Here is a 23,645-nt window from a genome sequence, read left to right on the forward strand (position 1 = left end):
TGCTTCTGCGACCCTCTTGGTCGCTTCTGCGGCTCCGCACCTATGACCAAAACCTCACAGGTGCGGGTACACCACATATGCTACCACCAACATTTTCATAAGGCCAAAATCAAACTGCTAGTTATCCGGAATCCACCCGAGGCCCCCGGGACCTCGACCAAATATATCAACCATTCCTAAAACATCTTATGAACCTAGTCGAGCCTTTACATTACGTCAAACAACATCAAAATCATGAATCGCGCCTCGAATCAAACTTATAAATTTTCAAATTTCCAAAATCTATATCTTGTGCTGAAACGTATCAAATTAAGTGCGATTGACTTCAAATTTTGCACACAAGTCATAAATGACATGGCGAAGCTATTCTAAGGCTCGGAATCCCAAACGGACATCGATAACATTAAAATCCACTTCAAGTCAAACTTAAAAATTTCCTAAACTTTTAAAAAAGCAGCCTTTCATGATAGGCGCCGAAATGCTCCCGGACCACCCGATACTCAACCCGAACATACGCAAGTCCGAAATTATCATACGAACCTATTGGAACCTTCGAATCCCGATTCCGAGGTCGTTTACTCAAAAGTCAAATCTTAGCCAATTCTTCCAACTTAAAGCTTCCGAAATTAAATTTTTCTTTCCAAATCAATCCCGAACTTCCCGAAATTCAATTTCGACCAAACGTACAAGTCATAATACCTGAAGTGAAGCTACTCAAGGCCTCAAACCGCCGAACGACGCGCTAGAGCTCAAAACGACCGATCGGGTCGTTACATTATTGGTGCTTTTTGTGTTATGCTTAGGGTTTTTTCCATGAGAGTATTATGGGAGATGATGACCATCAATTTAATGAAAAGAATTTTTTTAAAAAGTGAATGGAGAGTGCAGACGACGAATATGGTAGAGATCGGGTGACTATCTACTGTTGAGGTCAATAAAGTGATTAAAATGACTAAAAATATGGAAACAATTACTCCATTTTTTTCACGTTCATAATGCCATCTTCTCGTATTTTAGTCTCGAGATACTCTAATAGGTAGAAACAACTACTCCATTTCTCCTCTCGAGTTTCTTTGCAATAGAACATATTCTCACTAGTCTTGTCTCCATTATTCACAACAAATTTCGGATAATTTTCAATTTTTACTCTAAAAAAACTAATGAGAAAAACATAAAATTTCATTATTCACAATTAAGTACTAAAGTTTTCAGTTTGGCTCTAAACAGGTGCCGAGAAAGCAATAGTTTTGTTTCTACAGCTAGATGGTTGATAATCCCGAAGAATTAAGAGAAGAAAAAAAAAAGAAAAAGAAGAAAGTAGAACGGGACTAATCACATATGTTCCTTTAATAACGTCTAAATATCATGCGCTTTACTTATATTTTATGTCTAACAAGTAAGATTTTAGTTGAAATATTTAAGTGAAAAAAATATGATAACTTTAGGGCTGTTTATGTATTTGACAATTTAAAAATTATTTAATTTGTACATGATCAACACATACTTTTAAGAATTGATTTGCAAAATATCAAGTTGGCATTATTCACAAAAATATTCATCCATTCTTGTCACCTGTATCATCATAAAGCGTATTGTGCCATGTGCAACAGCATTTGTACATTGCGCCGGGAAGTTTTTAAGTTTTGCATTGTCAATTCCCAAATTGATCCTATCCAAATTCAGCAAGACTACCTTAAACCACAATGCTTTCTGCACCGAGAGCACCAGCACCGGCGGTGGCGGTGGCGGCGCCCGCACGTTTCAAATTCCAAAACGTATGCGGGAATCCTGTTAATCTTCTTCTGCTGCACAGAAATGTTGGTAGTAGTTGCAAAAGGGTGGTGGTTTCAACTAAAGCTGCTTACAGTCGTATGCCAATGGACACACCAGGGGCTTACCAGCTCATAGATAAAGAGAGTGGAGATAAATTCATAGTATGGGGAGGTACAGAAGATGACGACTCTTCTATCCCTTCCAAGGAAGTTCTCTCTTGGAAACCTCTAGCTTCTACTTCTCCTGACAACAACCACCCTCCTCCAACTCAGAGTAGCAGTAATGAAGGTAAAATGAAGCTTTGTGATTTTAAACATGCCATAACTTGGCGTAAAATAAAAAGTTTAAGTTAAATTGTTTTCAATTTTTTTTCCATAACAAACTAAAAAAAGGAAATATGGTCACACTAAGTAACATTTTGGCCTTTTTGTTTAAAATTGTTTTAGATGTCTTAGTTTATTATTAATGCAGAATTTTGTATACTGTGTTAAATGTTAATTGAAGCATGTTTTCAGGTGTGTTAGCTTTTGTATTATCCAAAATGGGCTGTTCAACGTGAAAGAAGAAAGGAATTTTTTTGTCAAAAATAAAATATATTGAGGAATTTTGGTGAATATTGATGCTAATTGGATATCAGGATTGGTTTTTGTTGGTGAAATGTTTTATGTACTAGCCAAGATTAGCAATCTAGTATTGATAGAGCAAGGGAAAAAAGTAAAAGACGATATTGTTTGTTTCAGTCTGATTTTTACCAATGGGCAATTTTGTGTGGGTATGATGTTGGATCTGAAGCTTACACTTTTTTTTGGTGTATTAGGTTTTTAATTTCCAAAATGAGCGATACAGTATAGAGGAAAGGAACGTGTAGCGCTATTTACAGAGTATATGCAACAATCTTCCTTTGCTTACTATGATTATCTATCCCCCTGTAGAGTGAAGTACTGAGTTCACTGTGCTTAAGATTGCAACTTATGCAGTCTTTTATTTATCAGTTGAGAAGAAAACATATGTGCCATATTTTATTAGGTACTTGCCAAGCCAAATTATCAGATGGTTTACATTCATCTGCTGATTATAACATGAGCTTTGAGGGATTAAAACTGCCATAACGTTCAGGATGTGTATTACTTTATGTTTCTAATCAGATATCCCTCTTATAAATCTGCAAATGTGTTGTATGGAAATTCTTTCCTATGCTTTTCCTCTAATTTTGAAGTTCTTTCTTACGGCTCTGCAGCTTCGACTAGGGGATTGACAGGGAATTTCGGCAGACTGAAATTTCGAAGAATGAGAGATCTAGTAAGAAAAAGCTACACAAAAAACAAAGAACGCGATGTTATTGATCACGACAAACACAATATTACAGATGCCTCTTCCCGATCATCATGCAGTTCATATAATGAACCTGATCAGTTAAAAGAGCAACAAACGCTTAGTCTTCCTAGAGGTCGTGCCAAAATTCAGCAGCTAGAAGACAGAAAGAATTTCCAAAAATTAATCAGAGTGGAAGATGAAGATAGAGATATAGCTATCGAAAATGTTAGCAAACATTTCGAAGGCTATAGCAGTGATTATCATGCAGAATCTGCAAGAGTAGTTCATCCTGGATCAAAAGCTTCGGCTTCTCCCTTACGTGGATGGGGTGGGGGATCAATTGATTACAGACTTAAGAGGGAAGAAATTTTAAGAGAACGGCGAAACTTGGATGATGAAAATAATTTCTTTAGTAGAAAATCCTTTCAAGAGTTGGGATGCAGTGACTATATGATAGAATCCTTAAGGAATCAGCACTTTGTGCGCCCTTCACATATTCAGGTAGATAATTTACTTTATTTTGAGCATGGAATGGTCAATACTCCAGGTTACCTCATTGCTTTGCTGCAATTCTGATGCATAATAGCGGCTAACATGCCAACAGTCTCATGGATATGGTAGTTTGAATTGCATCATCAATATATCTGTCTTGGTATCTTTACCTCTGCTTCAATTGGCTAGTCGTGTCCTCTGAATAGCCTGCTTATAAAATATTTCTTCTGGATGTTTTCAAGCTATTCTTGATTTTGTATTATGATTCCCGTGACGCTTCATTTCCCTCAAAATACGGCCCAGCAATGCCTGCTTTAATATATTTTCGTGCCGGCAATTTCTTATCTGTCTTTAGATGGCTATCCCCAGTCCCCATGTATTATTTTGAGAAATCTCTATTTATGCTTCTTACAAGCAGTAATTATAGAGTACTTGCAGGCTATGACATTTGGACCCATCATTGCTGGAAAGAGCTGCATAATATCTGATCAAAGTGGATCTGGAAAGACTTTGGCATATCTACTACCACTTATTCAACGTCTTAGGCAAGAAGAACTTGAAGGACTTAGCAAACCATCATCTCAAAGTCCTCGGGTTGTAGTACTGGCACCAACAGCTGAATTGGCTTCTCAGGTCTGTCAAATTTCCTCTTCCATTAAAGGAACATTTGCCATTTATTCCCCCAACCGTTCGGCAACCACGCATAGGAAAAGGAAGAAAAAAATGAGAGAGAGAGAGAGAGAGAGAGAAAGAGAAGCATTAGTCGATTACCAGCTCATAAATTTATGGCTGCGTTCGCCTAAATTGGTGTGAGAAGTGTAATATATTTTACACTAATTTTCTAGCCAAAGCCCCATGCCATATTCTCATAATTTTCATGGCACGTCTTCAATGAAAAACATTTACTGCTCTTCTACCATCTCTAAGGGAAAAAATCAATTAGCCATTATGGTTTTTTAATAATGAATCGGTTGGGTGATGGTAGTAGAGTAAGCTTTTGGGGACGTAAATGGTGTGGAGGTAACACTTTGAGTATCACTTTTCCTAACATGTACAAGATTTCATGCCAAAAGAAGATGTCGAATCAAAGCATACGGAGGATACAAGGTGGAGAAACGCATTGGATTTGAAGTTTAGGAGGAACTTGCAAGACTAGGGGTTCATTGAATCCCAGGGATGGATGGAGTTGCTCAACAAGCAGAATACTTGTCATGGCCCAAAATCCCTCCAAAGGTCGTGATGACGCTTAACCTGTTTGCTAGGCAAGTCAACACTCAACAACAACAATATGATTTTCATGATATAAATAATAAGGCGGAATAAGTTCAGATATAAATATAAAAAATGCCTGAATCCTAGACAGGGTCTAAACGCGACCACAATTGTCTCACAAGTTCCAAGAACTGGTGTCACAAAATCATCACAAACATCTAACAAGAGTATATAGTTCAACTGAACAATAATGTCTGTTCAGAAAATGAAAATACAGACAAATATAAAAGAGCAGGGAAGGGGGACTCCATATGCTGCAGATCGAATCAAGTAAAACAGCTCACCACGAAGTCTCCAACAAAATACTCCTACTCAGCACAATGGGTACCGCTAGGGTGGCAAGCGGGCGGGTCGGGTTGGATGTGGGCGGGTCGTAAACGGGTAATGCAAAAAATGGATAAAATTTAATACGGATAGAAAATGGTTTAACTGGCGGATAATATAGATATCGATATTATCCATGGCTTCTTAAATATGATCACTTTTGGGAGAATTCCTAGTATCTCAAACTTGAGAACCCCCAATCTGAGTCTTTGCAAATGTAAAAGTTAAATCCATTGGTTATTTATTTTTTAAGTGATAATATGGATCTTATCCATATTTGTCCCATTTTTAAAAAATTCATTATCCAACCCATTTTTTAGTGGATAAAATGGATGAATAAATATTTTTTTATCCATTTTGCCACCACTAGGTACTGCTGATACCAACCTCAGAACCCACACAAAATGTGCTATGAGTACAAAACCACGATACTCAATAAGTATCAAGTCTAGCCTCGAAAAAGTAGTGACGGTCGACACTGACACTTACTAATAGCTCAATGAGCATATGAAAACATAATTAGAACATGAAATAAAGCATGATACAATCAATTAAGCTCACAGTAGAAACATGACAACCTGGAATCTAAACATGCTTTTTAAACAAGAGAGAATACATTATCAGTTACTTAATTCTTTTCATAATCATGATATGAGTCAGTCAACATTCATTGATAAATAAGAGCCACTACATGAGTCGAGGCTACTTCAACTTTCATAACAGTTCAATGTACTTATTTAACATTTTAAGTCTGATCGTGGTATCAACGAGCAAGAAGCCAAAAGCCAATCAAGTAAGGCAATTGTTTGACTACGGCTAAATAGAAAGCCCACACGATGAAAGTAGCCCATCATATCGAAATCAACAAGTTATAACTCTAGCATAGCTTCTAATCATGATTAAGATTCATCACGTAGTCATAGAATCAAAAAAACATTAATAAACAATTCATAAGGTCCGAATAAGGCATATCATAAGCCTAACTCTGTCCGGCTAAGGTCATAACCTAGCTACCGATATACGCTCATCACCTCGCATATAAGTGGCACCTAAATCATGCAACAAATAGCAAATAGATCACCTATGGGGACAATTCCCTCTTACAAGGATGGACAAGAGATACCTCTTCCCGGTAACACCTTCAATCTTCCAAAATATATTTTCCCTTCAAATCCACCTCCAAACGACTCAAATCTAGTCAAATATTACTCAAACGAGTCAAATAATGCTATTAATATTCAATCCCAAATATTAAAGCTTTAATCTTTAATCAAATTCCAAAAAGTCAACAAAAGTTAACCTGGACCCACATAGTCAAAACCCGAGTCTAAGAGTAGTAAATTCCAAATTCGAGTCCAAATCGACCCACAAATCCCCAAAATACATCCTCTTAAGTTCATATAAAAAACCCTAATTTCTACATTTTAGATCCTTGTTTACAGGGGTTAAAATCCATGGGGAACCAAAATATGCAATCAAATCTGGGTAGGAATTACTTACCCTCAAAGTAGTAGTGAAACTCTCCTAAACAATCGCCTCTTTCCGAGCTCCAAAACTCAAAATAATGAAAAAAAAGCTAAACCTCGAAATATAACATGCTGCCAGGCAATTTGCATTTGCGGCCCAAAATATTGCATCTGCGAGACAGCTTCCGCGACCACACGCTCGCATTTGCGAGTTGCCCAGGCTCCTTCTCCGCTTTTGCGCCAGGTCACGCATCTGCGCCTACAACAGAAACCCGCAGGTGCGGCCACCTCTGGCCTGACCAACATGCGCACCTGCGACCTCTCTTCCCTAGGAGCGACTCCGCAGGTGCTACAAGCACCTCACTTCTGCGGCATACCCAGCCTGGCCAACATGCGCATCTGCGCACAATGCACCGCAGGTGTGACCGTCACACTTGCGCACCTTCCATCGCAGGTGCGGTGCATCAGACACTAGCAACTTCCAAACAACACCAAAATGATCCGAAACCATCCCGAAACACACCTGGGCCCCCATCTAATCATACCAACACCAATTATGCACAATAGCCGCCAACTCCAAATGAATCGAATAATTCTTCTCATTGGGCTTTAGCTGCCGTGACGCATAAGCATATCACCCTACCATCCTGCATCAACACCGCGCCAAGACTGACGCATGAAGCATCACAATACACTGTGTGACCCTGAACTTGTGGGCAACACCAATACTGGAGTTGTAGTCAAAGCAGTCTTGAACTTCTGAAAGCTCTCCTCACACTCATCAGACCATCTAAAAGGAACATCTTTCTGAGTCAACTTGGTCAATGGGGTTGCAGTAGATGAAAATCCCTCCACAAAACGACGATAGTAGCCTGCCAAACCCAAGAAACTCCTAATCTCTGTTGCTGCAGAAGCTCTACGCCAACCCTGAACCGCCTCAATTTTCTTTGGATCCACCTTGGTACCCTCACTAGACACCACGTGGCCCAAGTATGCCACATAATCTAACCAAAACTCACACTTGGAAAACTTAGCTTATAATTTCTTTTCCCTCAGAATCTGAAGCACAATCCTCAAATGTTGCTCATGCTCCTCCCTACTACGCGAATACACCAAGATATCATAAATGAACACAATGACAAAAGAGCCCAAATATGGCTGGAACACACTATTTATCAAATGCATTAATGCTGCTGGGGCGTCAGTCAAACCAAAGGACATCACCAAAAACTCATAATGTCCATAACAAATCTTGAAGGCCGTCTTAAGGATGTTTGAAGCCCTAATCTTCAACTGGTGATAACCCGATCTCAAATCAATCTTTGAGAACACCCTGACACCCTGAAGGTGATCAAACAAATCATCAATACGAGACATTAAATACTTGTTCTTGATAGTGACCTTGTTCAATTACCTATAATCAATACACATCCTCATGGAACCATCCTTCTTCACAAACAACACGGTTGGCCTGATGAATCCCTTATCCAACAACTCCTGCAACTGTTCCTTCAACTCATCTGGAGCCATACGGTACGGTGGAATAGATGTAGGTTGAGTGCCCAACACCAAATCAATACTAAAATCAATATCCCCATCGGGTGGCATGCCGGTAGGTCTGCAAGGAACACATCCGAAAACTCCCTTACCACAGGGACTGAATCGACAGTGGGAGTCTCAACACTAGTATCTCTAACAAAGGCCAGGTACGCCAAATACCCCTTCTCAACCATCCGCCGAGCCTTTAGGAATGAAATTACCTTACTAGGAGTATGTCCAAGAGAACCCCTCCATTCCAACCTTGGCAACCCCGACATAGCCAACGTCATGGTCTTAGCGTGACAATCAAGAATAGCATGATACGGAGATAGCCAATCCATACCTAAAACCACATCAAAATCTATCAAGTTCAGCAACAGAAGATCAACCCTAGTCTTATAACCCCAATAGTAACCACACAAGATCGGTATACGTGATCCATCACAATAGAATCACCTATACATGAACAAGAATATCAAAAAAACCACGACATATCCAAATAAGGAGCAAAATGCGGTGACACATATGAATAGGTAGGCCCCATATCGAATAATATAGAAGCATCTCTATGACAAACCGAAACCATACCTTTGATCACAACATCTGAGGCCACCGCCTCGGGTCTACCCGGAAAAGCATAGCAATGAGCATGACCACTATAGATCTAATTTCCACCTACCTGGCCCCCTCATCTAGGGTGAATTCGAGCTGCAAGTCCTCCCCTAGCTGACTAGGTAGGGGCTGGAGCAACTGGCGCGGGAATCCCTGTCTGAGAACTCTGTGGAGCTACGCCCATAACAAGCCTGGGTCACTGCCTTCTCATGTGGACAATCTCTCAATACTCATAACAACCTCTAGCTGATCGAGGCTGCTGAATCTGAACTTGCTCTTGATGGTCTGAATACCCACTGGAAGAACCCTAAATAGACAGAGCACGGTACGAACTCACCAGGAGAGCACTGAAAGATGATGGAACTGGAGTGCTAAAAGATGATCGAGCCACTGCTCCAAGGGCTATATGCTGTGCAGAATGAGTCGGCCTGCTATGATGGCCTCTACCAAACTGACTCCTACCTCCAGATGAGATACCACTGAAGCTACCAGAACGACGATGTCTCTTATCTCTCACCATAGCCTCTCTTCCATGGCTACGAATACGTCGAGCTATCTCCACGTCCTGGTGAAAAGTAGTCCGAATCCCTGATTCTCGAGCCATAGCAATCCTGATGCCATAATTCAAATCCTCAATAAATCATCTCACCCTCTCTGCCTCGGTGGAGATCAAGATAGCAGCATGACGAGACAACTCTGTGAATCTCTCCTTATACTCGGTCACAGTCATGCGATCCTGCTGAAGATGTTCAAACTTATCTCTCAACTCGTCCCTCCTGGTGCATGGGATGTACCTCTTAAGAAACAATTGTGAGAACTGGGTCCAAGTAAGAGGAGATGAACCTGTTGTTTTGCCCAACCCTTAAGTCTGCCACCACCTCCTAGCAGCCTCTCTCAGCTGAAATGTAGTGAAGTACACCCATTGGACTCTACCAAACTCAAATTGCGAAGCATCTAATAACATCGATCTAGAAAATCCCGGGCATCCTCTGAAGCGTCGCCATCAAAGTGAGATGGATGTAACCTCTGAAACTTCTCTAGCCTTTTCTGCTCCTCAGTAGACATGGCTGGCATAATCTCAAGTTTAGCTGCTACAATAGGTTGCTCACCACCAACTGGCAATACTACCGACCTCTGAAACCTCGCCGATGTCCGCTCCAGAGTACGATTGACTGGGGTCTAAGCTCCCCCTCATGCCTGAGATGTGGCTGGGGCCATTGGAACCACTCTAGCCTGGGTCAATGCATCAATAAAGCTGATTGTCTTGGCCAGAGCCTCCAGAACTACTGGTGCAACAACAAAATCATCTGGATGCTGAGTAGGTACTAGAGCCTCAACATGCTCATTTATAATCTGATCATCCACCTGATTCGCAGGTGGGTTCGCTGCAACTGCCCTGACATGGCCATAAGCTCCGGTGAATGCTCCAACTCTAGTTGTGACTGTGCAATCCCTGGCGGGAGCCTTGACCCTACCTCGGGGCCTGCCTCTCCTGACTACAGCTGGTGGTGCTGCTTTTCCATCACCCGCTGCTGCTGAAGCGCGCGTTCTTACCATCGGTGAGAGAGTAGAAGAGAAAGATTTAGATCCAAACAATAATCAATGCACGATGAGGAGTCAAGAAAGGGAAAGTTTCCTAAGCCCTATAGCCTCTCGCAGATAGATACTTGCGTCTCTGTGCCGATCCACAAGACTCTATTAGGCCTGCTCGTCATTTGTGAGACCCTTAGAACCTAAAGCTTTGATACAAACTTGTCACGACCAAAAATCCCTCCAAAAGTAGCTATGGTGCCTAACCTGCTTGCTAGACAAGCAAACACTCAACAAAAATATGATTTAATATTAAGCCTTTAATTGATTCATGATACAAATAACAAGGAAGAATAAGTCTTAAATATCAATATAAAAAATACATGAATCCCAGACAGGGTCTAAACACTATCACAACTATCTCACAAACCCTCCCCAGAACTAGTGTCACAACATCGTCATGAGCATCTAACAAGAGTATGTAGTCTCAACTGAATAACAACGTCATGATACAAATAACAAGGAAAAATAAGTCTTAAATATCAATATAAAAAATACATGAATCCCAGACTGGGTCTAAACACTATCACAACTATCTCACAAACCCTCCCCAGAACTAGTGTCACAACATCGTCATGAGCATCTAACAAGAGTATGTAGTCTCAACTGAATAACAACGTCATGATACAAATAACAAGGAAGAATAAGTCTTAAATATCAATATAAAAAAATACATGAATCCCAGACAGGGTCTAAACACTATCACAACTATCTCACAAACCCTCCCCAGAACTAGTGTCACAACATCGTCATGAGCATCTAACAAGAGTATGTAGTCTCAACTGAATAACAACGTCTGTCCGAAAAATGAAAATACATAGACAAATATAAAAGAGTAGGGAAAGGGGATTCCATGTGCTGTAAAGCAGCTCACCATGAAGTCTCCAACAAAATACTCCTACTTAGCTCAATGGCTACCGCTGATACCAGCCTTAGAACCTGCACAAAATATGCAGAAGTGTAGTATGAGTACAAAACTACGGTACTCAGTAAGTATCAAGTCTAGCCTCGAAGAAGTAGTGATGGGGGGTTGACATTAATACATATTAACATCTCAATGAGCATATGAAAACATAATTAGATCATGAAATAAAGCATGATATCATCAATTAGGCTCACCAGTAGAAACATAGTAACCTAGAATTTTGATATGCTTATCAAACAAGAGATAAAATAAAATATTAGTTATCTCAATCCTTTTCATAATCGTGATATGGGTCAGTCAACACTCATATATAAATAAGAGCCATTGCATGAGTCTAGGCTATCAATGCATGCTCATGATCTAATACCAATATCTCACCACGAATACCATATATCCAACGATGGCCAAGTATCCCAACTAGCATCAATCAAGGTGCCTGCGCTCATAGGGCCCAAAATAACATGGGTAATCACCTAACTCAGGAGGGACTGATCCAAATTCAAGTGCTGTTGTGGCGTGCAACCCGATCCAATTATATTATCGTTGCGGCGTGCTACCCGATTTACACAATAATATCACTGCGACGTGCAACCCGATCCAATTACAATAATATCAATAATCAATATCCGCTCACATTGTCCTTGGTGCCAAAATTCTCAACTTTTTTCAATATCCAATTTCGTCAACTCAAGAATATGCAAATGAAATAATACGATAAGGACGCACCAGGACATAATAGTAAAAATGCGAATGAATTATTTTACATGAATAAGAGATGGCTATGGCTAATCATGTATTTCAACTTTCATAACGGCTCAATGTACTTATTTAACATTTTAAGTCTGATCGTGGCATTAAGAAGAGCAAAGAAGCCAAAATCCTAAAAATCATAAACCAAGTAAGGCAATTGTTTGACTACGGGTAAATAGAAAGCCCAACACGATGAAAGAAGCCTATCATATCCAAATCAACAAATTATAACTCTAGCATGACGTCTAATCATGATTAAGATTCATCACGTAGTCATAGAATAAAAAAAACATGAGTAAACAATTCATAAGGTCCGAATAAGGCATATCATAAGCCTAACTCTGTCCACGATGAAGGAAGCCTATCATATCCAAATCAACAAATTATAACTCTAGCATGACATCTAATCATGATTAAGATTCATCACGTAGTCATAGAATCAAAAAAACATGAGTAAACAATTCATAAGGTCCGAATAAGGCATATCATAAGCCTAACTCTGTTCGAGTAAGGTCATAACCTAGCTACACATATACGCTCGTCACCTCTCATATAAGTGGCACCTAAATCATGCAACAAATAGCAAATAGATCACCTATAGGAACAATTTCCTCTTATAAGGACAAACAAGAGACTTACCTCTTTCCGGTAACACCAGTGTTTTAAAATGCGTGGCGTAAGGCGAGACGTTTTACATATGCCTCAGCGAGGCGTAAGCCCCGTGGGTATTTAATTTTTAATATTTTAAAAAATAATATAATTACAGTAAATATTTATAAACAGGTAAAATTGCATAAAAATTGAAGAAAACTATATATATATATATATATATATATATATATATATATATATATATAATATGCTCCATCCCCACAAAAAACTAGTCAAAACAATCTATTATATGCTACTTACAAGCACAAGTAACTTGAATCGAAAAGAATAAAGTTTTCTACATGGAGGAACAAAAAGGATGACTAACGTGCAATTTGAACTTTGAACTATGAAGGAGAATGGAGTTCTCTTTGTATTTGTAAAAAAAAAAATTGAATATTCGTTGCTTTTTGAAATATAACATGCTGCCAGGCAATTTGCATCTGCGGTCACAAATATCGCATCTGCGAAGATCGCTTCCGCGACCAGACGCTCGCATTTGCGAGCTGCCCAGGCTCCTTCTCCGCTTTTGCTCAAGGTCACGCGCATCTGCGCCATCATAGGCGCGACAAGAAACCTGCAAGTGCGGCCACCTCTAGCCTGACCAACATGCACACCTGCGACCTCTGTTCCGCACGCGCGACTCCGCAGGTGCGATAAGCACCTCGCTTTTGCGACATCCCCGCATGGCCAACATGCGCATATGCGCACAATGCACCGCAAGTGTGACCATCGCACCTGTGCACCTTCCATAGCATGTGCGGTGCATCAGACGCCAGCAACATCCAAATAACATCAAAATGATATGAAACAATCCCGAAACACACCGAGCCCTCATCCAATCAATACCAATAAGTCCTATCACCTTATCCAAACTTATCCCAAGGCTCAAAACATCAAAACAACAACAAAATCAAGAATCGAAGATAAAAATTCCTTCTTTATCTTTTCAAACATTCCAACTTCGCCAAAGACGTCCGAATCATGCCTAAACATTTCAGATTACAACCAAACTTCATGCACAAGTTCCAATCAATTAAATAAACCTATTCAAAGCCACGAAACACAAATCAGATTTCGATAACATCAAATTCAACTATCAGTCAAACTTACAAACTCTCTAATTCTTCAAATTGCCAACTTTCGGCAAATAGTGCCAAAACCTTCTAGGAACATCCAAATCTGAACATACGGTCAAGTCCAAAATCACCATATGAAATTATTGGAATCATCAAATCACAAATCCGAGGTCGTTTATTCAAAAGTCAAACCTTGGTTAACTCTTAGAACTTAAGCTTCCAAAATTGGAACTAAGTATTCCAATTCATTCCCAGGCCATTCCGGAACGAAATCAACTATCTCCACAAGTCACAAAAGAACAAACAAACATACAAGAAACATTAAATAGAGGAACGGGGTTCTAGTACTCAAAACGACCGGCCGGTCGTTACAATACTTCACAGATTAGCCATGATGGTTGGAGATGGGGAAGGGAATAAGGGTGATTTTTCTGTTTAGTCCTACTATGGTGTGCTTCGGGCTAGAGAGGAAGCAACTTTTCCTTATTGTTTGGTGTGGATCCCTAGAGTACCGAGAAAGGTGTTTTTTTTTTTTTTGCATGGCTAGTGACGAGGGGGGTGATTCTAACGGCTGAGAACCTGAGGAAGGGGGGAGCTACACGTGTAAGTGCTCGGGAGAAGATGTAGATCACCTTCTCTTACATTGTCAGGTCGGGATTAATGAGTCAATATGGAGGCCAAACTTGAACCGGTTTACTAAAAGATTTAGACTAGTCAAACGAAAAGAAATGACTGGTCAGACCGGTTTGTACCAGGTTTATAGACCCCATGTGGAGGCCTAGAGAGATTTGCGAGTCTCGGTACTGCAGAATGGTGTCTTCCCACTTCGGATCTCCCCAAAGCCTCGTAAATTGATCGCAAGCCTCTCTCTAAAGAGATTATGCTCAATAGGAAGGAGGATGAGAAGCAGAAAGGCCTAATGAGGGGTCCCAGGTTTTCCGGCATTGGAGTTGGCTAGAATATCAACGCCAAAGACTTTCTCTTGAAAGGAAATTGGGGCAGTGTGGGTCGAAACTTCCAGAACATGGCTGTGGGTTCCTCTTTGGGTGCAAACAATGGAAAATCATAGGTGTCACAAGAGGTTCTTGGTGCTAGGAAGACTCCGGTGTGATCGCCGACACTAGAATCTGTCTCAAACTTTTAAGGTGGGGGTCGAAATTCTCAAGAATGGGCTGTAAGTTCTTTGTGTTCAAAATCTGGAAGTTCAAAGAGTTATCAAGTGAATGCTAGCGCCAGGAAGTGTCCGGCGAGTTCGCAGGCGTCGGAAAATACCCCAAATCCTTCCGGTGGGAGATGCTACTATTATCTTGCAGGTACAAAATCTTCATGAAGAATCTCAACTAGATGTGAGATTAAGGGGTAGCAATTTAGATTCGTTGGCTATGGAAATTTATGTGACTCATTTTCCATATTCTGCGGTGATAGGTCTTGATGGTGCTGTTGTTAGGTGTGAATATGAGACAATGTTGGAAGGAGACTCAAATACAATTTTTTTGGGAATGTATCTTTTAGGGTGGGTGATGGTGCCAGGAAGACTCTGGCGTGATCGCCGGCATCAGAATCTGTCTCTTAACTTATTTGGTGGGGGTTGGAGTTCTCCGGAAAGGGCAGTAGGTCCTTCGTGTTCAGAATCGGGAAGTTCACAGAGTTATCAAGGGGCTGTTGGCACCAGGAAGTGTTTGGCGAGTTCGTCGGTGTCGGAAAATACCCCAGATCCTTTTGGTGGGTCTCGGATGCCCCAGAATAAGGTAGCAGGTTAACTTTTTCCTCCTAAGAATGAGAATTCTTTGGCCGGAGATGCTACTATTGTCCCACAGGTACAAAATCTTGATGAAGAATCTCAACTAGGTGTGAATTTAGGGGGCAGCAATTCAGATTCATTGGCTATGGAAATTTACGTGACTCCTTTTCCAGATTCTGCGATGATAAGGCTTAATGGTGGTGTTGTTAGGTGTGAATATGAGACAGTGTTGGAAGAAGGAGACTCGAATACAAAATTTGGGAATGTATCTTTTAGGGTGGGTTATGGTAGTAGAGTAAGCTTTTGGGGACATAAATGGTGTGGAGGTAACACTTTGAGTATCACTTTTCCTAACATGTACAAGATATCATGCCAACGGAAGATGTCAATTCAAATCATAAAGAGGATACAAAGGGGAGAAACGCATTGGGGGTTTGAGGTCTAGGAGAAACTTGCAAGACTAGGGGTTCGTAGAATTACAGGGATTGATGGAGTTGCTCTATAAGCAGAATACTTCACAGATTAGCCATGATGGTTGGAGATGGGGGAGGGAATAGGGGTGTTCTTTCTGTTAAAGTCCTACTACGGTGTACTTCTAGGTAGAGAGGAAGCAACTTTTCCTTATTGTTCGGTGTGGATCCCTAGAGTACCGAGAAAGGTTTTTTTTTTTTGCAAGGCTAGCTATGAGGGGGGTGATTCTAATGGCTGAGAACATGAGGAATAGGAGAGTTGCATGTGTCAGTTGGTGTTTCATGTGTAATTTCTAGGGAGAGGATGTAGATCACCTTCTCTTACATTGTCATGTTGCATCTCGCTTGTGGGGAGAAGTGTTGAGTTGGTTTGGAGTTCAGTGGTTGATGCCTGGCACGGGTAAAGAAGTAATGTTCAGCTAAAAATTTAGAGGGGGGGAGAAGAAGGCGCAGGGCATGGGATGTCGCTTCACTAGCACTCGTGTGGATCATTTGGAGAGAGAGAAATAGGAGCGCTTTTGATGGGGTAGAGAAGGGCTTTGTTCATTTGAAGAATAACCTCTTTTCTCTTATTATTATGTTTTGGTGTACCCATGAGATTCCTTTAAGCATAGAAGATTGGGTGGCTTTTGTAGAGAATCATATTATGTTGTGAGATTCTCTATTTTTGCTATACTTCTTGTATACGGGCATTTATGCTCTTTATTAATGATACTAGTGGAGAGGTCCCGGGCCCGACGTTAATAAAGCCATATTGTTTTATTATATATTATGTTATCTTTTTTATTTTTGCCATAACATTCTGTGAAATTTTACTGGTTAGGATAACTTATAAATTTTCAAATTCTTTGTCATTGTTTGCAAGTATTAAAGTGAGATATAAAAATTATATAATTGTAAATAAAGGTGTAATGACAATATTAAATGGAACATTTTATATTTGCATCGCCGATTAACTTTGCACACATCAAAGGCAAACCAACGAAGAGCAAAATGTTGTAGAGCTGGAGCATTCACCTAAATCTATCTGATTTTCTGGTACTATCAAATGTGACCTTTATCTCTTTTGCTTTTAGTTTTACATCCTCATAAAAGCAACATTTTACAGTTTCTACCTGTTAGTAGAAAATGTGTATCTTCTATAGTTGATTGATTGTTCCTCTGCTTCAAATGGAGGCACTCCATATAGAAATCATAGCTGAGGATACCAAGGCTCTAAATATCCACAATTGTATCATGCCGCAGATTTAATTGTATTACTCCAATTGTTTCACAAAGATCTTTCAGTTAATTTAAATAATATATTTAAAGATCGATATTTCATTTGCATCTTTATTCAATAAAAACTATTGCGTTTCCGAGTTAACCATATGATTTTAAACTTATTTGTTGGGATTAAACATTAGCGAAGAAGAAATAACAGGTGACCAATATTTCATCAACTTACTTTTTCTTTGTTTTTGTGTGTTGTTATTTCTTCATATTCTAATTTGAATCTTTTCCTTTAGCAAAATAATAAGTAGGCTTATTGGTAGCACAAAATTCATAAGCAACACATTTTGGTAGTTTCTTAGCGCGTATATTTAAGAAAAAAGGTCCCTAATTTATTTAAACATCGTTACCTTGTGGATAACCAAAAAGCTTACATTTTTCTTCGTTGATAGTTCATTTGTTAATAGTATTAAATAAGACGAGATGTCTTCTTACCCTAAGAAAAAATATGTGTTACAATAGAAGCGGACCTGGAAATATAGAAAAAAATATTTCTAAAGGAGATGCCAATTCTCTACTCTTTCTTTTTATAGACTTTTCTTATTAAGTGCTTGAATTAAAGACAGTCGTTTGAGCAATTGCACCTTGAAATGTTTACTTGACAATTAAAATAATCATGAAGATTCAAGTGGTAAAGTTATTATAGTTTGAACAGTGAGTTCTAATTTGAGTTTGTGTCATTTCCTAATCATATTACTCTTTCTTGTTATGCAAAAAATATATAAATGTACTATTAATATTTTAAATTAAGTCGGAGCAAAGTTATTTCTAAATGAGAATAGCTGAATTAAATAATTTGTATTCTGCTTGCTTATAACATTTAATATTATATTTGTTTTTATTTTTATATATCAAGCATGATCCCAACATGTAATTATAAATATACTTTTGTTCAAGTGTATTACTCCAATTATTTTATAAAGAGCATTTATGTTTATATAATACAATACAAATCGATTTTAAGATTGAAATTTCACATACATATTTATTTATTAAGAATTAATTCTACTTTGGACCTAACCATTTGATTTCAAATATCACTATATAGTATATTTAAATTGTTGGATCTGGCATATTTATTCTACATCAAACAAATTTTGTTCTAGATTTTTGTTCTACATTACATCCATTACTTAAAGTTGGTTTAACTGCAGTATCTTACCTTTATATTTTACTTTAAATTCATTAACTCACTTTAACATTTTGTTTAACTGCAGTATGTTACCTTCTTGTTTCAAATTAGATTCATTAACTCACTTTAACATTTTTTGTTGGTTAAATTATTATGTAAAGCTAATTAACTATAGTATATTATTTTTTTTTCTTATTTTATTATAATTTCTACAATTTGACGTGTTAGTTGTAGTATACTACATTACTTATTTTATTTCCCTATGTACATCTGTCATTGATGAAAATTTCTGATGGGACCCACATTCTATTGTACTCTTGAGATACGTGTGGAATGGAAATCTGATGGGCCCATGTTTGGACAAAGTTGCGGCTGAAAGACTGAAAAGGCAAACATAACCCTGTGAATGCCAGGCAAAAATATTGAGCTTGATAGAGTATTTTAGGGAATAAACTAAAATGACTTGGTTTTTTTGTCAATTCACTTGAACTGGAAGCTCCTCTCAATTCCCATTTCTAAAGAGTAGTAAATTTTTTTACTTTATCAAAAAAATAATGCATCGGTTTATTGTTTCTGGTTAGCACCTGAATCTCGAAATGTATGAAAGCTATTGGTGAAAAACTTACACAGGTACTGAACTTTATTTCTTAGTTTCAGATAGACCATTCTAATGATTAAGCCTTGATTCTTTCACCACTGGCATTGATTCACCTTTTTCTTCCTTCTCATTCTTTTTAATAGGTAAATTTTAACTCTTTCAGTCCCACTTACTGGGTTAAAATAACAGTACTTGACAGAGTTGTTTGTACATCTAGAGTATGTGTTTGATTGTAAGTCTATGCTTTGAAGAGAAAGCACATGAGATTATCAAGAATTGCAAAAGTTATAATACTCACCATGGTTTATCACCCCAATTATTTTCTCCTGCCAGTTCAAATTGATCGAGATATCAATGTAGAATTTTACATTTGAATTTTGTTTTATGATTTTGACATCAGAGTTCCTCTTTTCCCAAAATGTGAAGCTAGCAATTTCAGAAGATGTTTTGTCTCAACCAGCTAGTACTCTGTTTGGCTTGGCTCTTACTTATTTTTTTTGCGATGAAAGGATCTTCTGTCTGTAGTTTGACATTTTTTGGTTTCATTGAATCTCTCTTGCAGGTCTTAAGTACCTGCCGCTCATTTTCGAAATCTGGTGTTCCTTTCCATTCTATGGTTGTTACTGGTGGTTTTCGCCAGAGAACTCAATTGGAGAACCTAAGACAGGAGTTAGACATTCTTTTAGCAACTCCTGGTCGGTTTATGTTTCTTATCAAAGAGGGCTACTTGCAGTTAACTAATCTCAAGTGGTATTAACATTTTCCTTGAATAGTTAAAACTGTTAAACTAGCCTCAAGTAGTATTACATTTCTTTTAGTAGTTAAAACTGTTTTTCAGTTTCTTGCATTTTAAGGTCTTTACTACATCTGTCCAGTTCTCTCACTTTTACGGGGGTGCATTGGCATTGTGGATATATTTACTCTCTTGTTTGTTAGGCAAGGTCTGATGAACTTTGGATTGAAAGTAGTAGTCTTAAATCACAAAAAACCGTAGAATCACCATTCACCAATGGCTAGCATATCTGAGTGTTGTATCTTTTGTAGTAGTAGTATATTATCCTTCAGTTAATTCGATATCTATTCTGGAAGTTTCATACTGAAATGGAGATGCTAAGTAAGAATGCAGTCTTTCACATCAATAGTTATGAAACTTTAGACACAGAAAAGGCATACTTTATTCATAGAATTTTACAGTATTTATAGGAGAACAGGTACAATCAAAGCAGGCTAATCAATCCCTAATTCTTAGGAGATCCTTCAATCAAGGGATTACATCTAAACTAGTTTCCTAGAATAAATTCTAACAAATTTTCCTAAATATCTACTGTACCATATTTACAGAAGCAGATTACAATCAAATCTGCCAGCTCATTCAAGCAGCAGATTATGAACAATCTGCCAGCTCATTCAACAAGTTATGCTATGCGCTACTAGATAAAGTAAGAAAAAGAATAACATGTGATAAACCAAAACGAATACATAGGTATTGTTCAAACAGGTAATAGCGTGACTTGTGTCTCCCAATCTTCATCCTCCCGTGCATTCAATAATCATAATTAAACAGAATATCAATAATAGATTTTTCTCCCGTGCATTCTCACAGATACTAAGCTAGTACTACTACAACACGCAACAAGGTAACTAAAAGAATATAGTCAGCAACTTAAGGCACTAGTAGAAAGCAACTACAGAGAAGCAAGTAATTGATGCAAGTGAATGCGTTGTAAACGACAAAGACAAAGAACGATACAAAATAAATTAAAATATATAAAGAGAAAGAAAGATACAGAATAAAATCAAAATATATAAGGACAAAGGAAGATAGAACCTGGAATGTATTCGAAGATGTCTAGCCAATGCCTCCGCCCACACTGAACTTTGTTTCAGTGGGGCCTGCTACTGAAGCCTGCTGTAACGCCTCCTGGATTATGGTCAGGGGAGTTGATGCGTTGCTGTAGAACCAGATCCCAGCCTCCTACATCAATACAAGTCCGAATACATCATAAAAACTTATTGGGAACTTCAAAACATGAACCAAAATGATATTACTAGAAGTGAGGGGTAAAATTACTTCTTAAGCTTTTTGACCTTTCGGATAGCAAGATAATGTTCCAAGTCTTTCCCGAGCATTTCGGGGTCCAAACCACCCATACCCACAAGTCGTAAAACATAAAAGGAACGGAAAGCTCCAAATCAAGGGTCTGGAGGCAAAAACTCAAAATGACCGGTTGGGTCGTTACAGATTTGAATCCTGGTCTCGTGGTTCATTTAGCTTCATTAACTGCTGGAAAACATACTTAGGTTACATGTCTTTTTTCTGGATTGAGATACTTTACGAGAAACTTAGAATATTATATATCAGTTGCTTATACAGTTTTAACACTTCATGTTTATCTTTGTTCAGTGCTGTGCTGGATGAGGTTGACATCCTTTTTAGTGATGAGGATTTTGAGACTGCGTTTCAATGTTTGATTAACTCTTCACCAATCACCACACAATATCTATTTGTGACTGCAACTTTGCCCATGGACATATACAACAAGCTGGTAGAAAGTTTTCCTGATTGTGAACTAGTAAGTGGTCCTGGTATGCACCGTACAAGCCCCGGCTTGGAAGAGGTATTTCTTATTTCGTTCTTGAAAACCAGTACAAATTTACCTAGTGGAAAATTGTTGCCTTATTTTCTTGTCAAATTTGTTCCCTAATATTTTGCATACGCCTGCTAATAAGAGCAACCTTAAAAAGGTTGATGTTTCCGGCTAGAATTAAATCCCCGGGATTCCTAGGAAAAGTTGAAACATATGTTATTGTTAAAGCTATAGGATATATCTAATTGTAATTTCTGCTTAGATTGCCTTGGTCAAAGTACATTATTTACAATACACTTACTTCCAGGGTTTCCTCTTGCCTTTATGAAGTGAGATCTTGATCTCAGTGTAAGTGATTAACCTCATATGCTAGCAGAGAGAACTAGCCCTGTTATTACTGTTTATGGAAAAGAGACAAGATTTTTGATGTGATCAATTATTTTATCAATATTTCGTCATCAAGAACAATTTAGAATAAACCAACGATTGTCTTCTCAAAGTAATAGATTCTTTTTCTAGTTAGACTTTTATCAGTGGGATGAAAGAACCATCCATTTTTTTTTTCAGCTTGCCCTATCCGATAGGAAGAAAATTTGACCGAAAGAGCCTTCTTTACTTTATTATTTTATGGAATGGGGAAAGTGATTTGCATTGCAGCACCCTATGCTGATACAAAAGGCAAAAAAGGAAAAAGAGATAAATTAAACAGGAGTGACATTGGATGATTCTTTGGTTATTATGCAGTTCTTCTAATGATTGTCTTCATTGTCCTGGATGATAAAGAATTCTTTGCTCTTTGACTTTCATTATTCTGATTGTGTGGATATGTTGAGGTCTTGAAATAGTTTGTGGTAATCCAAAATATATGTAAACACAAGTTTCGTGCCTGAAAATAATCAAGGCAAGAAAAACGCTGCAAATTATAATATTCGATTTCAAGATGCAATGAAGGTTGCAATCTCTATTCTCTATAGTCTCTTCTGATTCTTCTCAAGAAGAATATTAGATATATTGAGTTCGACTTTGATTGCGATTCAAGGGCTTGAAAAGTTTGATCTCGAATCGTCGTCTTGAATTTGTGTTTGACTTATTCGCCACAAACACTTGGATGGTTCTCACGAACAATGAATTTAGATTCCACACTACGAACTAAATAATCTTCAGCTCAGATGCTCTTCGAGTCTTGATTTATTTTTCACTTGATCTTGGATGCTTGAGTTCCTTTGTTGAGGACAACATCCCTTCGTTCTTGGGAAATCCGTATAGATATCTAGTACCAAAACTTCTCTCTCCTAGCTGGATTCGCATAAGAGTTAAGTGTACAGCCATGATAACCGAGCTTTAGAAATTTTAGGCAGTTCTAAATTTTAATACCTGTTGCTTTTGATATGTTAGATTTATCATCTCTCCTACTTATATTCTTATCTTTGTCTTTGCTTTACCTTCTGATAGTTTTTCCGCAATTAAAACTATATCATTTTCTTTGTTCACTCTATGGTAACAATTTAATAATTGCAACCTGTGTTCTATGGAGCTATTGTTTCTCGGTCCATATCCTCGTAATATTGAAATTTTCATAAATATTTTCCGTACTAGGAGGAAAAGAATATCAATATGAGAGTGTATCAGTAGAAAATGAAACTGTTTAGATAGAAATGTTTAGATGTGGCTCCTAAGGCTTTGGTCTAGTGGTAAAAGCGCAACACTAGATGTGTCGTGTTGTGTGATAAGATGCACATTACAAGTTCAAACCATGCTGCAGACTAAAGCCTGGTACTTAAGTGGAAAAGGGTAGAGGGGTGGATCCATTATCCACCGAGTTTCGAACCATGTGTCACTAGCCCTCGGTGATTTCTCAGTTGTCAAAAAAATAAAAAGAAATTTCTGTATGTGATCATTACAAAAAAGTTCAAATGGAAATAAGAAAACTATGCTGGTACTCTAAATCTAGTTGCTCCGATACGGCGGTTTAGGTGCCGCACCCGTGTCGACATGACACTAGTATGGGTGTGGCTATGGGATCCGTACCGGATCTGGTCAAATAATTTTGGGTACTT

The 23,645-nt window shown here is 38.4% G+C and overlaps 1 protein-coding gene across 1 annotated transcript in view; it reads left to right on the top strand.

Moving 5' to 3' along the window:
- Positions 1-1,614: 1,614 nt before the first annotated feature.
- LOC104089384 (DEAD-box ATP-dependent RNA helicase 50) overlaps positions 1,615-23,645 on the top strand; it is a 29,276-nt gene continuing 7,245 nt past the window's right edge. The window contains exons 1-5 of the mRNA XM_070196282.1: positions 1,615-2,061; positions 3,011-3,588; positions 4,018-4,212; positions 19,563-19,750; positions 21,405-21,618. Coding sequence (XP_070052383.1) covers positions 1,704-2,061; positions 3,011-3,588; positions 4,018-4,212; positions 19,563-19,750; positions 21,405-21,618 — 1,533 coding nt within the window. The 5' untranslated portion in view covers positions 1,615-1,703. The remainder of the gene's footprint in view (positions 2,062-3,010; positions 3,589-4,017; positions 4,213-19,562; positions 19,751-21,404; positions 21,619-23,645) is intronic.

This window comes from Nicotiana tomentosiformis, chromosome 2 (genome assembly GCF_000390325.3).
Source record: "Nicotiana tomentosiformis chromosome 2, ASM39032v3, whole genome shotgun sequence".
Taxonomy (NCBI): Eukaryota; Viridiplantae; Streptophyta; class Magnoliopsida; order Solanales; family Solanaceae; genus Nicotiana; species Nicotiana tomentosiformis.